Source organism: Chondrus crispus, genomic scaffold, assembly GCF_000350225.1.
Source record: "Chondrus crispus Stackhouse genomic scaffold, scaffold_379, whole genome shotgun sequence".
In the NCBI taxonomy this organism is placed as follows: Eukaryota; Rhodophyta; class Florideophyceae; order Gigartinales; family Gigartinaceae; genus Chondrus; species Chondrus crispus.
Window position 1 is genome coordinate 32,000 of NW_005179272.1, and position 18,291 is coordinate 50,290.

At 47.7% G+C, this 18,291-nt stretch overlaps 1 protein-coding gene across 1 annotated transcript; it reads left to right on the forward strand.

The window, feature by feature from the left end:
- The first annotated feature begins 1,508 nt into the window (after positions 1-1,508).
- Positions 1,509-4,091, forward strand: CHC_T00000969001 (hypothetical protein). Its single transcript, XM_005718196.1, has 3 exons — positions 1,509-2,216; positions 2,277-2,858; positions 2,898-4,091. Exons 1-3 carry the CDS (start codon positions 1,509-1,511, stop codon positions 4,089-4,091), a joined length of 2,484 nt encoding a protein of 827 aa, XP_005718253.1.
- Positions 4,092-18,291: the final 14,200 nt, after the last annotated feature.

An 18,291-nucleotide genomic window follows, 5' to 3' on the forward strand; every position in this document is an offset into this window, starting at 1 on the left:
ACGTGTGAGCTGTAAACGTGCCTTACGAATTTGTGCCACGCTGGATTTGGAATAGTAAGGGAATTTGTGCTTTGCTGTGCTTTGTTGTACTGCCTTACTAATTTCTCCGTCATGACAGTGGTAATTCGTAAGGCGGTTTTCTGTTCTGTTTGTTGGGCCATCGCCAGTTTGGCTGAGTAGCAAGACGGGCACATGTGTTAGAGCCAATACATTTGTAGTATGTGTGTCGTAGTGTTTGGTAGTAGAGTTCTAGAAGATTGCAGAAGTGTATAAGTAGTGCCAGAAGTTGGCGACTCGAAGTAAATCGGTACCCAATCCTTCAACTTCACCCCATCAACCGTCCTTCGATTTCCCTTTGCCCCGCTGACCTTCCAGTAGGTTATGGGCCCAGTTCAACGTTATTGTTCCGCTGTGTGAGTGCTCGTTCTCAGTTTCTGCTGCCGTGTTCGTGTTTGTTTCTGCTGTCGTTCTCGTTTTGGTCTCCGCTGTCGTTCTCGTTTTGGTTTCTGCTGTCGTTTCCGCCGCCGTTTTCATCGTCGCCGTCGTTTGTTTTGTTCTATCGCCGTCTACTTGCTGTCGTTATCATCTTGGTCGTTCGTCTCCGTCTACCTGCTGTCGTTTCAACTTGGTGGATCTTCTTCGTGTCTGTTGCAGCTTGGTCTTGGCAATCGTTGTGTGAGCTGTGGGTGTAGTCCCTAGTCGCCAACGTACCATATCAATCCAAGAAGACTGCCCTTCGATCACGCCGGTGATCGTCGTAGCTGCCGATACCCTCGCTCTTGGTGAAAGGCTTGTGCCATTGGAAATCTGACTTGAGCGAGGGTCCGACCAAGAATCGTCGAGAGACGAAACACTGATCCTCGGGGAGGATCACAGTGTACAGTGTACTGGTCTAGTCGATCCGCACTCTGCCTTCGGGAGGTGTGTCGGCGGTGTGGGTAACGCTCTCGGTATTAGCCCTATAGGTACGACTTCGGTCCCCTGGGTGAAGAGAATACGTGCCTAAACACTGAACCTCTCACTATACGTGTATAAGGTCGCGTACCTTGATTAAGTTCGCACGGAAGAGGGTGACCGTAGGCGTGATTGTGAACAAATCACACGAGTACGACGAAGGCAGTTTCATTCTTGTGTTGTGGAAAACCTCATTGGGGTAGTACCGTATCAAGTTTGGACAAGCCGATTTCGGTTGCAGGGACCGTTCGCGGTAGTGACTAAAAGTCCTGGTTCGTCTACAGGCAAAGTGTTGTGCTTACTCGTGGCACGTTTGATTTAGTTCACAGTCGAAAGACCCGCACTGGCCGACATACAGGGGTAGCGCCCTAAGGCATTTTTAAGAAAAATACGCTTGTTCCACTCCGCCGGGAACAAGCACCAAGAACGTTTCCGAGTAATCGCTACAAACTTCTTATACGGGTGGGCTTGCCATTGTGTTGACTATCGGTTAACGGCTTGGGATCCCGGAACAGAAGACCTTGTATACTCGAAGGATACATCCATTCGGCGAAATGGATGACCAAAGCTCTGGATCGGTCAGAATCGAGAAGCTGACCGCATCTAACTTTTACATCTGGAAGCAGAAAATCCAGCTACTGCTTGCTCTCCGAGATGTCGATCAATACGTTTTTGATGATATCCCGGAGAATGCGACGTCAGATGACCGGAGAAAATGGATCCGTGGTGACGCAAAAGCAAAGGCAGTCATCGGACTCACGCTTTCTGATGACTACTTGCAACATGTGCGAGGGTGTAGCAGTGCGAAAGAGACATGGGAAGCAATTCTGAATGTGTTTGAGCGTCATACTTTGCTCAACAAACTTGCCGCCCGTCGCGACTTTTACACTGTATCCATGCTCCCGTCCGAGAAAGTGCTCGTGTTCATCAATCGTGTGAAGCAACTTGCTGCCAGATTGCAGTCAATAAGTGTTGAGATTGACGATAAAGAAATTGCAATGGCTGTGTTGAATGGCTTGCCTCCACGATTCGATAACTTGATTGTTGCTCTTGACGCACTTGGCAATGAAGATAAAGTGTTTGGACTCGAGTTTGTGAAGAGTCGTCTGCTGCAAGAAGAGCAACGAGAAAGCATGAAGACTGCATCTGCTTCATCACCACATGCACCTGCACTTGTCAATCGTATGCCTATTCGACGCGATATGAAATGTACGAATTGCAATAGACATGGGCATACTGCAGCGCGTTGCTGGGGCAAGGACGTGAATGGGCGCCGACCTGCACCGCCAGATGGGTTTCGGTCACGCAACACTGGCTTAAAGCCAAGTGCATTCGTTTCTCGAGATGACAATTCTACTGCTGCCTTTGCGGAGAGTGACTTTACTTGCTTGCTTTCGACTTCCACTCCAGAAAAGAGGGCTGCAAACGAAAGGTCATGGCTTGTCGATTCCGGTTGCAGCGCTCACATTACGTTTGATCGCTCTTTGTTCGTTACGTATGAACAGATGCAATCTGGATCAGTCGAGATGGGCACGAAGGCTAGAGCTAATGTCGCTGGGCGCGGCGAGGTCGAATTCATGTTGAACGTCAACGGTAGTCCCCATCCTTGCAAATTGTCAAACGTTTTGCATGTCCCTGATTTCGGATATTCGCTACTGTCTGTTAGCCAAATGGTTTCGAAGGGTTTGCAAGTGTCATTTGAAAATGAGAAATGCTGCGTTACTGCAGGACCAACTGTAGTTGCCACAGCGAGTCTAGTTGGGGATTTGTACATACTTGACGTCATGAATGAAACCTTTTCTGCTCACGTAGTTACCCTGCAGACGCTACATGAACGCATGGCCCATGTTAATGTACGAGGCATCGCATCAATGATTCACAATAATGTGGTAAGTGGCATCAACGTTCGTCAAAGCGATGTCATCAGTGCAATGAATCCGAAGTCTGACAATCACTCTCCCATTTGTCCTGCGTGTGTGTTTGGCAAAGCAACGCGATCAGTAATCCCAAAACAGCGATCATCGTCTCGATCACAGAACTGTCTTGACTTGGTACATTCTGACGTTTGCGGTCCGCTCGAAGTACAGTCCATTGGTGGTTCGAGATACTTCATTACATTTGTAGATGATCACTCGAACTGGGTAGTTGTGTACACGATGAGAAATAAATCTGAGGCGTTCGCAAAATACAAGTTGTATGAAAAGTTGGCTCAAACCCACACTGGTCGCAAAGTAAAGGTGCTTCGCACTGATCGAGGGGGAGAGTACTTGTCGACGGAATTCAAGTCGCATTTAGATTTAAACGGTACGCAGCACCAACTCACAACGGCGTACACCCCTGAACAAAACGGTGTTGCTGAACGTTTAAATCGAACTTTGATTGATCTTGTCCGCTCAATGCTTTCTCATAAACAGGTCAGTAAGCGATTCTGGGCCGAGGCTCTTGCCACTTCGGTATATGTACGTAATCGAGTTACTTCACGCGCTTTGCCCGTTAATACAACTCCGCACCACATTTGGATGAATTCTACTCCAAATGTTGGCCATTTGCGAGTATTTGGGTCAAAGTGTTGGTATACATTACCAAAATTAGAGCTCCGTAAGCTGGACTTGCGAGCGCGTGAAGCGATTTTTCTTGGGTACTCGCAATGCAGTAAGGCATACAAACTTTGGGACGGAGAGTTGAATAAAATTGTTGTGTCACGGGATGTCAAGTTTGATGAATCGACATGTGGTATGCATGACATTCCTGCACACGAAAGTGATTCAATCAACTCTGATGTTGACGTTGTACTGCTCGATGGCGACAATGGGAATACAGCTGATACCCCAAATACGGATGAGGTCGGTTCTGAAGAGGATGAAGTTTCGGAGGAGGTTCTTGAAAACGATGTTGCTCATTCTGTAAGTGAGAATGATGAAGATGAAGATGATGTACCAACTGCCGTCGAAACTCCGAATGTCACTCCTCCAACTCCGACTCCAGCTGTGCGAAGATCGTCTCGAGTCAGCAGACCTCCCGGATCATGGTGGAGGAGCAACTTTGCAGCTGCTCTTCTTTCACATGCGCATGTCGCTATTGAAGGTCCCAATAATGGTAGGTTCGGAGGGGCAAGGGAAAGAAGGAAGGCAGGTTGATGTGTGTGAGTGAAGGAGTTGGTGCCGAGGTTTACTTTGAAGCCGTTTTCCTGCTATACTTATACACTTCGAGTTCTACACTATCGCTCTACTCCGACTCCCAGTAAACCATACTCTACTATGCGCGACCAAGCGCGGTCCTCTTGTGGCCCGACCATACTGTTCGATTTCCACCTTACGAATCGATTCGTAACTATTAGCTCACAACTATTTCTACACATTCCAAATGACTGTAAACCATGGCCCTATGCATGCAACTGTTTCACACCTTACTAATCTGCATCCAGTCATGCCAGACTTCATTGTTGTGCAACGAACAACTTGGCCCTTGTCTATTTCCAACAACGCAAACGTCTTTCATATCACAATCGCCATACGTATCCTTGTTTCTCACCTTACTAATTTCGCCAAGCACTGTCAGATAATTATGGCAAGTTATAACAATGTGCATCCAGACTTTCTACACAACTCACATGAGAATACATGTAAATCACACGAGTACTGTCATGAACTTGCATCCAACGGCGCACCATGACGAGAGCACAGTGCAACGGCGCGTGCTCACGCAAGACTCGCATACAGCGTGACGCGTACACAGAATAATCGCACAACTGTATTCCTCTCGCGACAAGTACTTGTTGTACTTTTGATTCACATGTACTGTACTCGGACACGCGCAGGATCGCAAACAGTCTGACACTGTAAAACTGTAAACCCTCATGTGCATACACCTGGATGCGTGTACATGTGTACGTACACGAATCCACCTGGCGACGTGTACATGTGTACACGGCATACATGTGTCCTGCCCGGGGGCCCATGCAATTACCCATTACAACCATGGCAAACCACTTGAAACCCCCAAAACAACGTAATTATGGCATATACAGGCCATTTAAAGTACATCACAAGGCCAATGACGCACACGTGGACAACGGTCGACCAATAGATTTGCAGCATTAGACCTGAGGACCAATAGAATTGCAGTATTTCCTGTGTAGTCTATAGTGCTACGGGCCAAGGTTCCACTTGGCAAAACTATGCAAATTTGCATGACCCTCCGAGAGGCCACTTTCGTCCCCGGAACCCCAAAATCTGGGAGTTTACACGTGTCATGTCGTGATATGGGTAAGAGCGCCCGGACCGTGCAGTCATGTACACGTGTCACTCGATTTTGACCTTTTCAGATAACAGCATGTGGTCGCACATTTTCAATACCTCCCCTCGATTACATGCTTTGGGCAGCTTTGCACTCGGAAAGCCCAACCATGCCCACGAACTTTTCAAACAGCACGCGACCAAGTGGTTTGGTCAGCATATCGGCTGGCATTTCTGTTGTCGGACAATGGTACAATGTGACCAGTTTTCGCTGCACCGCATCTCGAACAAAATGATACGTAATATCAATGTGCTTGTTGCGACGATTTGTAGATTCGTTCTGAGCAAACGCAATCGTACCAGCGTTGTCACATCCAACGCGAATTGTTGGATCCGAATTCGCACCAAGTACATCGGCATGGAAGCGTCGAAGCCACGCAGCCTCTTTGCATGCTTCACTGAGTGCGATGTATTCTGCCTCACAAGTAGACTTTGCAACTACTGTTTGTTTCCGGGAAGCCCAACTGATAGGCCCATCACAAAGCTTGAACACGTACCCACTCGTTGATTTTCGTGATTCAAGGCATCCACCCCAATCTGCGTCGCTATACCCATGAAGTTCCGTACCAAGATCATCTTTACCAAACACTATTCCAAGATGCTGGGACCCACGCAAGTATCTCAAAACACGTTTCACACCTGTCCAATGCGAATCGTGAGGGTCGGCACAGTGTTGAGATAACTTTCCAATGGCATACGCAATATCGGGGCGGGTCCCGACCATTAGGAACATTGGACATCCAATGGCCTGACGATATGGTTCAAAGCATGGGTTGTCATCACGGCCACTTGCATTGTGACATGTCGAGACTGTTCCATCGGAGTAACGCAAGGATTGCATGCCGACATTTTGAACCGTTTCAGTACTGCTTGGGCATACTTCGACTGCGTGACGGTCAGGACGTGTTTAGAACGTATACGGTCGATCTCAAGACCAATACAAGTCTTCGCTTCGCCAAGGTCTTTCATATCGAATCGTTTGTTGAGTTCATTTTTCATCCATAATATGGCCTCCAAGTCACTTCCAGCTAGCAGCAGATCGTCCACGTACAACGCGATAATCATGATGACATTGCCTTGACGTCGAATGTAAAGACATGGGTCGCTGCGTGTAGTGTTGAAACCAAGTTCAGTGATCAGAAACTCATCGATCTTACTATGCCATTGGCGATGGGCTTGCTTAAGACCATAGATTGCTTTCAAAAGTTTACACACCGAATCAGGTTTGACTTTGTCGATGCATCCTTCAGGTTGCTCCATGTAGATTTCTTCGTGAAGGTCACCGTTGAGGAAGGCAGTCACCACGTCCATCTGATGCAGCTCAAGGTCAAAGTACGCAACCAGTGCCAGCAGCAGACGGATAGTTGTGAACTTGATGACAGGGGCGAAAGTTTCAGTGTAATCGATGCCTTCTATTTGTTGAAAACCTCGTGCCACAAGACGTCTCTTTGCAGTTTCGACCAATTTTCCGGACTCGTCAGGAAGTTGCTTCACTCCGAAAACCCACCTGGACGTCAGGACGTTTGATGCTTGAGATCTTGGAACAAGTGTCCATGTTTTGTTTTTGTGTTGTGAAGCAAGTTCTTTGTCGATGCCCTTCTGCCAGAAGCGAGTTTTTGGAGAATCCATAGCTTGCTTGTACGAGTTTGGGATTTCCGTTATCACATGGGCGTGGCTAAGGAGTCCAGCAGTCACCAAAGCTGCTGCCCACCACGCCCCAGGCGTTTTGCGAACGCGAGTGGACCGACGGAGATTAGTTGGCGGATCAATCGTTTCTTCCTCAACTACGTGTTGCTCAACTGTTTCGGTGGTTTCGTCCTCCCCGGCAGTTGGGGAGGAGTTGGAGGATTCATCAGAGTCTTGTTGTTCATCCGGCGATGATGCTTCTGATGCCACTGCATCATTTTCTGCAACTTCCTCATCGATGTTCAAGTTGATTGTGTCATCGTCAGTTGTAGCCTCCTCGTTTGTATCCATCGGTTCACCAGATTTGCCTCCCGTGGACTCGTCAAAAGTAACATCTCTGGATACGATCACTTTGTGCAAATCACCATCCCACAACTTGTAAGCTTTCGTATCTTCAGCATACCCTAGAAACATTGCCTCCTTTGCACGGGCGTCAAGTTTCTGGATGTTGTGTTTTGGTAATGTATACCAACACTTTGAACTGAAAACACGCAAATGACCAACATTTGGCACAGATTTCATCCATAAGTGGTATGGGGTCATCTTGGGGGGAATGGCACGTGACGTGACTCGATTTCGAACGTACACTGCATTGGCAAGTGCTTCTGCCCAGAACCCCTTTGTAACTTTCTTGTGCGCTAGCATGGAGCGCACCAAGTTTACTAAAGTTCTGTTCAGTCGTTCGGCGACGCCATTTTGCTCCGGTGTGTACGCGGTCGTCATTTGATGCTGAGTACCATTTGCAATCAGAAATGACTTAAACTCCGTGGACAGATACTCACCACCTCGATCGGTGCGAAGCACTTTGATCTTGCGACCAGTGTGAGTCTGAGCAAGTTGTGCAAACATTTTGTATCGTTCAAATGCTTCTGATTTATGGTGCATAGGGTACACTACTGACCAGTTTGAGTGATCATCTATGAAGGTAATGAAGTACTTGGCACCACCAATGGACTGCACCTCTAAGGGGCCACAAACATCAGAGTGAACTAAGTCTAGACAGAAGTATGCCCGCCTCGAGGACCGCTCTTTTGGGATCACAGATCCAGTGGCTTTGCCGTAGACGCACGCAGAACATTTTTCAGAGATGCAATCATTGTCAGTATTGTTAATTTTGTTAGCCTCATTACCAAGTAGTTTGACTCCACTTACCACATTGTCACGAATCATCGAAGCAATACCTTGAGAATGCACATGTGCAAAGCGCTCATGCCACGTTTGCAGGGTGGCAGCATGTGCAGATCCGATGTCACTGACGATGTCGAGAACGTAAAGTTCTCCAACCAATGTCGCAGTCGCCACTACAGTTGAGCCTCGTCTGATCATGCATTTTCCATTTTCGAACCCAACTTTTAGTCCAAGTTCAGTCATTCGACTGACAGAGAGCAGAGAGAACGCAAAGTCCGGAACGTGCAATACATCTGTCAACTTGCACGGTTCGATGCGGCCATTCACATTTAACTTCAAGTGAACGTCACCACGGCCGGCAACCTTTGCACTAGCCTTGGTTCCCATCTGAACAGAGGCGGATTCAAGTGGCTCGTACGTTGCAAACAAAGATCGGTCATATGTAATATGAGCTGTACAAGCTGAATCTACGAGCCACGAAGGCGACATCTCCAGATTGTTCGTGTGCGAAGCTTTCGACATCAGACATTCTACGACCACATGCTGATATGCATGACAAACGACGACAGGTATGACACGTGTAAAAGCAAAAACACTCCGCGTGACGATTATACCCGCTAGGAGGAGCCAGGCGACGCCCATTCAAATCCTTTCCCCAGCAGCGGGTTGCCGTATGGCCTGTATGACCGCAGTTCGTGCATTTGTAATCGTTTATGTCCCGATGGTACGGGGCACGATTAACCAGAGCCGATGTCTCTGAGGAGCTAGACTTCATGTTTGCTCGTTGCTCTTCCTGCAGCAGACGACTTTTCACAAAGTCCAAACTGAATATCTTTTCCTCATTACCGAGAGCATCAAGTGCAACGATGAGAGCCTCGAAACGGGCAGGCAGACCGTTGAGCACTGCCATGGCCATCTCCTTGTCATCGATGTTTACGCTCATTGACTTGAGGATGGCTGCCAGCTGCTTGACACGATTGATGTATGCAAGCACCTTTTCACCGGAAAGCATCTTCACAGTGTGGAACTCACGACGTGCAGCTAGTTTGTTCAGCAAAGTGTGCCTCTCAAACACGTTGACAATAGCTTCCCACATCTCATGAGTAGTATCAACATCACGTACATGCTCAAGATGCTCATCTGATAGGGAGAGACCAATCAGTGCTTTAGCTTTACTGTCACCTCTGATCCACTTCTTACGCTCTTCCGCGCGTTCCTCACTTGGAACTCTTCCCTCAACGATGTATTGGTCAACATCACGTAGAGCAAGCAGAAGTTGTATTTTCTGCTTCCACACGTAGAAGTTGGAGTCCGTCAGTTTGTCGATTCTGATGGATCCTCCTCCTCGTTGATCTTCCATTTTAGTGCAAATAAACTTCAAGTATTCGAAAATCCGTTCGGGATCCCAAGCCGTTAACCGATAGTCAACACAATAGCAAGCCCACCCGTCTAAGAAATTCGATATGAATACTATGAAGTTGCACTAGGAGAAATTTGCGAACAGATATGTGAATTTATTTGGATGAAATCCCTAACTATTCTGTTCACAAACTACCTTTAAGTGTGCGGCACCGTTCTCGTGGCACTTCAGGTGCCCGTGAGACTCAAAGACGCGATTGCAAGGGATACAACGCGGAGTCTCCTTAGCGTTGGCAACTTGAATGCGATGAGACCTAGACTGAACGTGGTCGTAAAAGGCCTTCGCACTATTGCCACTAACGCCGCACACTTTACAATACCGCTTATACCGCGGGCACACCTTACGATTTCTCTTGCGCTCACGCTTGAACTGCTTATCGGCGAGAACAGCCGCTTTCCGAGCAGAAAGTCGATGCTTCGTTCTCTTTACTGGTGCGGGAACAGAGCGCGGAATACGAGAAATCCTATATGGTGCACAACTCGAGGACGGACCCGGAAGCGCGAGCCGAGGTGAAGGTTGATCCTCAGGCTCAAGCACCTCAACGGATACGACCTCCGATGTCCGAACCGTTCGACCGGTGACCAGCTTCCCAGGCGCAGAGCGCACCGGTACTAATTCCAGATCTAACACAACCCCGTAAAAACAGGTATTCACAATAAGGAATATGAAGATAATCGTCAGTAACAGATTTTGGAATTATTGCTCTTAAGAACCACCAAAACGTGCAAAGACAATCACTTAGATGTGTAGGAAATGGAAAGAAACTCAAAACTTACTTTGCATGAGAGAACGAAGAAAAACCAAATGCGAGATTGACGACGACGGCGGTAGCGGGAGCGCAAACGAAGACGAAGACCAAAGACAGAGACAGCAGCAAGAACCACAGCAAGAACGAAAGCCAAACCAAGAACGAAGACAACGAAGACAGCGGGGGCGATGACCAACACCAATTCACACAAGAGAGCAAGAACGACAGCAGCAGCGAAAACCAAAACCAAGAACGACGGCAAGAACGAGAGCGACAACGACAGCGAGAAGACCAGCGGAAAGAACGACGAGAAACGGCAGCGAAAACGACAGCGACAACGACGGCAGAAACAACGGAACGAGAACGACAGACTCATGCAGTGAAACGACAGCGAGAGACTGGGCCCATAACCTAATGGTAGGTTTGGAGGGGCAAGGGAAAGAAGGAAGGCAGGTTGATGTGTGTGAGTGAAGGAGTTGGTGCCGAGGTTTACTTTGAAGCCGTTTTCCTGCAATACTTATACACTTGGAGTGCTACACTATCGCTCTACTCCGACTCCCAGTAAACCATACTCTACTATGCGCGACCAAGCGCGGTCCTCTTGTGGCCCGACCATACTGTTCGATTTCCACCTTACGAATCGATTCGTAACTATTAGCTCACAACTATTTCTACACATTCCAAATGACTGTAAACCATGGCCCTATGCATGCAACTGTTTCACACCTTACTAATCTGCATCCAGTCATGCCAGACTTCATTGTTGTGCAACGAACAACTTGGCCCTTGTCTATTTCCAACAACGCAAACGTCTTTCATATCACAATCGCCATACGTATCCTTGTTTCTCACCTTACTAATTTCGCCAAGCACTGTCAGATAATTATGGCAAGTTATAACAATGTGCATCCAGACTTTCTACACAACTCACATGAGAATACATGTAAATCACACGAGTACTGTCATGAACTTGCATCCAACGGCGCACCATGACGAGAGCACAGTGCAACGGCGCGTGCTCACGCAAGACTCGCATACAGCGTGACGCGTACACAGAATAATCGCACAACTGTATTCCTCTCGCGACAAGTACTTGTTGTACTTTTGATTCACATGTACTGTACTCGGACACGCGCAGGATCGCAAACAGTCTGACACTGTAAAACTGTAAACCCTCATGTGCATACACCTGGATGCGTGTACATGTGTACGTACACGAATCCACCTGGCGACGTGTACATGTGTACACGGCATACATGTGTCCCGCCCGGGGGCCCCATGCAATTACCCATTACGACCATGGCAAACCACTTGAAACCCCCAAAACAACGTAATTATGGCATATACAGGCCATTTAAAGTACATCACAAGGCCAATGACGCACACGTGGACAACGCTCGACCAATAGATTTGCAGCATTAGACCTGAGGACCAATAGAATTGCAGTATTTCCTGTGTAGTCTATAGTGCTACGGGCCAAGGTTCCACTTGGCAAAACTATGCAAATTTGCATGACCCTCCGAGAGGCCACTTTCGTCCCCGGAACCCCAAAATCTGGGATTTTACACGTGTCATGTCGTGATATGGGTAAGAGCGCCCGGACCGTGCAGTCATGTACACGTGTCACTCGATTTTGACCTTTTCAGATAACAGCATGTGGTCGCACATTTTCAATACCCAACACTTTCAACCAGGCAACCAACGGTCCTAGAGCTGCATTTTGGCAGACCGGCATTGACAAAGAACTTGCCTCGCAGACTAAGAATCGGACTTGGAAACTTGTTCCTCGATCTGAGGCGTCAAACATCTTGACATCTCGATGGGTTTTCAATGTCAAGCAACTGCCTGATGCAAATGGAAATATAGTTGAAAGTGCAAAAGCCAGACTTGTTGCTCGTGGATTCCAGCAAGTCCAAGGTCTTGACTATACTGAGACATATGCCCCTGTCATAAAGTTTACCACTATTCGTCTACTTCTTGCCTTAGTTGCTCATTACGACCTCGAACTTCATCAGATGGATGTCGTGACTGCGTTTTTGAACGGCGACTTGGATGAAGACATCTACATGGAGCAACCCGAAGGGTGCATTGACAAAAGCAAAACTGATCACGTGTGCAAACTTTTGAAAGCACTTTACGGTCTTAAACAAGCACATCGTCAATGGCATGCCAAAGTGGATGATTTCTTAATTGGTGAATTGGGATTCGAGACTTCGCGTAGTGATCCTTGTCTCTACATTAAACGCATCGGTAACACTATCATGCTGATTGAACTTTATGTCGATGACTTGTTACTCGCCGGTAGTGATATCGATGCCATCAAATGGATGAAGGGGGAGCTTCATAACCGGTTTGAGATGAAAGACCTTGGTGAAGCAAAAGTCTGCATTGGTCTTGAAATTCAAAGGGATCGCAGCGCCAAGACTTTGAGTCTCACTCAAACTAAGTATGCATCAAAAGTGCTTGAGCGTTTTGGAATGTCAACGTGTAACCCCTCTCTGACTCCAATGGAACAAGGTCACACAACCACGATTTCAACCGAAAACGACTCCGAAACAAATGTACCGTATCGTGAGGCAGTGAGATCCCTGATGTACTTGATGGTTGGCACTCGTCCAGACTTGGCATATGCGATTGGAAAGCTTTCTCAACATTCTGCCAACCCATGTGAGTCACACTGGGCAGGTGTGAAACGGGTAATGCGATACGTGCAAGGGACTCGAAACTTAGGAATCGTGTTTGACAATAAATCTAAATCGCCGGAGTTGTTCGGCTTCAGTGATGCTGACTGGGCCGGTTGTTCAGACTCTCGCAAGTCGACCAGCGGATATGTTTTCAAGTTCTGCGGTGGAGCGATCAGTTGGAGTTCCCGGAAACAGACTGTGGTTGCAACTTCGACGTGTGAAGCTGAGTACATTGCACTATGTGAAGCGTGTAAGGAGGCGACTTGGTTGCGTCAAGTGGTTGCTGATGTTCTTGGACTTGATTCTGATCCCACGATTGTGATGGGGTGTGACAATGCAGGGACTATTTCGTATGCACAGAATGAATCGGTCAACCGTCGTAACAAACATGTTGATGTGAAATACCACTATGTACGAGATGCAATTAAGAGAAACGTCATTTCTTTGTCACATTGCCCGACCACTTCCATGCCTGCAGATATCCTGACGAAAGCACTTGGGCGAGTTCTGTTCCAGAAGTTTGTAGAACTTCTAGGGCTTGCAGTAGCTACTTCTGGTAAAAGCATGTGATCGAGGGGGAGTGTTGTAATTCTACGACCACATGCTGATATGCATGACACACGACGACAGGTATGACACGTGTAAAAGCAAAAACACTCCGCGTGACGAGCTGAGCAAGTTTGATTTTCAACGTGTACACGTGTGATTTCTGGACACGGTTGCACTTTACCGTACTTCAGGAGCACGTTTAGTTTTCAACGTGTACACGTGTGAAATATGTACACGGTTGCCGTGTACAGTACAATGTGAGCATGTTTCATTTTCTTCGCCCGACACCTGTATGACCTGGACACATGTCCTCATTACACTGTCGGACGCGTACAGTACGCTTGCAGTCTTACAGACAAAGTGTAGAACCTTGGTGGCGGGTGCCTGGCACGTGCCAAAGGTTTACAGCGTCCATGGAGTGCAGCACGGGTACAGCAGGGCACAAAGATACCGTTGCGCGAGTTTTGAATTCGTAAGGCGAAATGTGCACTGTTGTAATTGACAGTGGACAGGACCTCACGAGAGATTCAGATTCATAAGGCAACGTGTGGGCTGTAAACAGTCCTTCCAGGATTGATTTGAATTCGTAAGGCAACGTGTGAGCTGTAAACGTGCCTTACGAATTTGTGCCACGCTGGATTTGGAATAGTAAGGGAATTTGTGCTTTGCTGTGCTTTGTTGTACTGCCTTACTAATTTCTCCGTCATGACAGTGGTAATTCGTAAGGCGGTTTTCTGTTCTGTTTGTTGGGCCATCGCCAGTTTGGCTGAGTAGCAAGACGGGCACATGTGTTAGAGCCAATACATTTGTAGTATGTGTGTCGTAGTGTTTGGTAGTAGAGTTCTAGAAGATTGCAGAAGTGTATAAGTAGTGCCAGAAGTTGGCGACTCGAAGTAAATCGGTACCCAATCCTTCAACTTCACCCCATCAACCGTCCTTCGATTTCCCTTTGCCCCGCTGACCTTCCAGTAGACAAATGCAGATTGTTTCTGCTGAGACATACGCGGTTTATATCCGCTAGGAGGAGCCGGGCGACGCCCATTCAAATCCTTTCCCCAGCAGCGGGTTGCCGTATGGCCTGTATGACCGCAGTTCGTGCATTTGTAATCGTTTATGTCCCGATTGTTCGGGGCACGATTAACCAGAGCCGATGTCTGTGAGGAGCTACACTTCATGTTTGCTCGTTGCTCTTCCTGCAGCAGACGACTTTTCACAAAGTCCAAACTGAATATCTTTTCCTCATTACCGAGAGCATCAAGTGCAACGATGAGAGCCTCGAAACGGGCAGGCAGACCGTTGAGCACTGCCATGGCCATCTCCTTGTCATCGATGTTTACGCTCATTGACTTGAGGATGGCTGCCAGCTGCTTGACACGATTGATGTATGCAAGCACCTTTTCACCGGAAAGCATCTTCACAGTGTGGAACTCACGACGTGCAGCTAGTTTGTTCAGCAAAGTGTGCCTCTCAAACACGTTGACAATAGCTTCCCACATCTCATGAGTAGTATCAACATCACGTACATGCTCAAGATGCTCATCTGATAGGGAGAGACCAATCAGTGCTTTAGCTTTACTGTCACCTCTGATCCACTTCTTACGCTCTTCCGCGCGTTCCTCACTTGGAACTCTTCCCTCAACGATGTATTGGTCAACATCACGTAGAGCAAGCAGAAGTTGTATTTTCTGCTTCCACACGTAGAAGTTGGAGTCCGTCAGTTTGTCGATTCTGATGGATCCTCCTCCTCGTTGATCTTCCATTTTAGTGCAAATAAACTTCAAGTATTCGAAAATCCGTTCGGGATCCCAAGCCGTTAACCGATAGTCAACACAATAGCAAGCCCACCCGTCTAAGAAATTCGATATGAATACTATGAAGTTGCACTAGGAGAAATTTGCGAACAGATATGTGAATTTATTTGGATGAAATCCCTAACTATTCTGTTCACAAACTACCTTTAAGTGTGCGGCACCGTTCTCGTGGCACTTCAGGTGCCCGTGAGACTCAAAGACGCGATTGCAAGGGATACAACGCGGAGTCTCCTTAGCGTTGGCAACTTGAATGCGATGAGACCTAGACTGAACGTGGTCGTAAAAGGCCTTCGCACTATTGCCACTAACGCCGCACACTTTACAATACCGCTTATACCGCGGGCACACCTTACGATTTCTCTTGCGCTCACGCTTGAACTGCTTATCGGCGAGAACAGCCGCTTTCCGAGCAGAAAGTCGATGCGTCGTTCTCTTTACTGGTGCGGGAACAGAGCGCGGAATACGAGAAATCCTATATGGTGCGCAACTCGAGGACGGACCCGGAAGCGCGAGCCGAGGTGAAGGTTGATCCTCAGGCTCAAGCACCTCAACGGATACGACCTCCGATGTCCGAACCGTTCGACCGGTGACCAGCTTCCCAGGCGCAGAGCGCACCGGTACTAATTCCAGATCTAACACAACCCCGTAAAAACAGGTATTCACAATAAGGAATATGAAGATAATCGTCAGTAACAGATTTTGGAATTATTGCTCTTAAGAACCACCAAAACGTGCAAAGACAATCACTTAGATGTGTAGGAAATGGAAAGAAACTCAAAACTTACTTTGCATGAGAGAACGAAGAAAAACCAAATGCGAGATTGACGACGACGGCGGTAGCGGGAGCGCAAACGAAGACGAAGACCAAAGACAGAGACAGCAGCAAGAACCACAGCAAGAACGAAAGCCAAACCAAGAACGAAGACAACGAAGACAGCGGGGGCGATGACCAACACCAATTCACACAAGAGAGCAAGAACGACAGCAGCAGCGAAAACCAAAACCAAGAACGACGGCAAGAACGAGAGCGACAACGACAGCGAGAAGACCAGCGGAAAGAACGACGAGAAACGGCAGCGAAAACGACAGCGACAACGACGGCAGAAACAACGGAACGAGAACGACAGACTCATGCAGTGAAACGACAGCGAGAGACTGGGCCCATAACCTAATGGTAGGTTCGGAGGGGCAAGGGAAAGAAGGAAGGCAGGTTGATGTGTGTGAGTGAAGGAGTTGGTGCCGAGGTTTACTTTGAAGCCGTTTTCCTGCAATACTTATACACTTGGAGTGCTACACTATCGCTCTACTCCGACTCCCAGTAAACCATACTCTACTATGCGCGACCAAGCGCGGTCCTCTTGTGGCCCGACCATACTGTTCGATTTCCACCTTACGAATCGATTCGTAACTATTAGCTCACAACTATTTCTACACATTCCAAATGACTGTAAACCATGGCCCTATGCATGCAACTGTTTCACACCTTACTAATCTGCATCCAGTCATGCCAGACTTCATTGTTGTGCAACGAACAACTTGGCACTTGTCTATTTCCAACAACGCAAACGTCTTTCATATCACAATCGCCATACGTATCCTTGTTTCTCACCTTACTAATTTCGCCAAGCACTGTCAGATAATTATGGCAAGTTATAACAATGTGCATCCAGACTTTCTACACAACTCACATGAGAATACATGTAAATCACACGAGTACTGTCATGAACTTGCATCCAACGGCGCACCATGACGAGAGCACAGTGCAACGGCGCGTGCTCACGCAAGACTCGCATACAGCGTGACGCGTACACAGAATAATCGCACAACTGTATTCCTCTCGCGACAAGTACTTGTTGTACTTTTGATTCACATGTACTGTACTCGGACACGCGCAGGATCGCAAACAGTCTGACACTGTAAAACTGTAAACCCTCATGTGCATACACCTGGATGCGTGTACATGTGTACGTACACGAATCCACCTGGCGACGTGTACATGTGTACACGGCATACATGTGTCCTGCCCGGGGGCCCATGCAATTACCCATTACGACCATGGCAAACCACTTGAAACCCCCAAAACAACGTAATTATGGCATATACAGGCCATTTAAAGTACATCACAAGGCCAATGACGCACACGTGGACAACGCTCGACCAATAGATTTGCAGCATTAGACCTGAGGACCAATAGAATTGCAGTATTTCCTGTGTAGTCTATAGTGCTACGGGCCAAGGTTCCACTTGGCAAAACTATGCAAATTTGCATGACCCTCCGAGAGGCCACTTTCGTCCCCGGAACCCCAAAATCTGGGATTTTACACGTGTCATGTCGTGATATGGGTAAGAGCGCCCGGACCGTGCAGTCATGTACACGTGTCACTCGATTTTGCACTTTCCAGATAACAGCATGTGGTCGCACATTTTCAATAGGTCAGGTGTGAAACGTGTTTTGAGATACTTGCGTGGGTCCCAGCATCTTGGAATAGTGTTTGGAAAAGATGATCTTGGTACAGAACTTCATGGGTAAAGCGACGCAGATTGGGGTGGATGCCTTGAATCACGAAAATCAACGAGTGGGTACGTGTTCAAGCTTTGTGATGGGCCTATCAGTTGGGCTTCCCGGAAACAAACAGTAGTTGCAAAGTCTAGTTGTGAGGCAGAATACATCGCACTCAGTGAAGCATGCAAAGAGGCTGCGTGGCTTCGACGCTTCCATGCCGATGTACTTGGTGCGAATTCGGATCCAACAATTCGCGTTGGATGTGACAACGCTGGTACGATTGCGTTTGCTCAGAACGAATCTACAAATCGTCGCAACAAGCACATTGATATTACGTATCATTTTGTTCGAGATGCGGTGCAGCGAAAACTGGTCACATTGTACCATTGTCCGACAACAGAAATGCCAGCCGATATGCTGACCAAACCACTTGGTCGCGTGTTGTTTGAAAAGTTCGTGGGCATGGTTGGGCTTTCCGAGTGCAAAGCTGCCCAAAGCAATTGATCGAGGGGA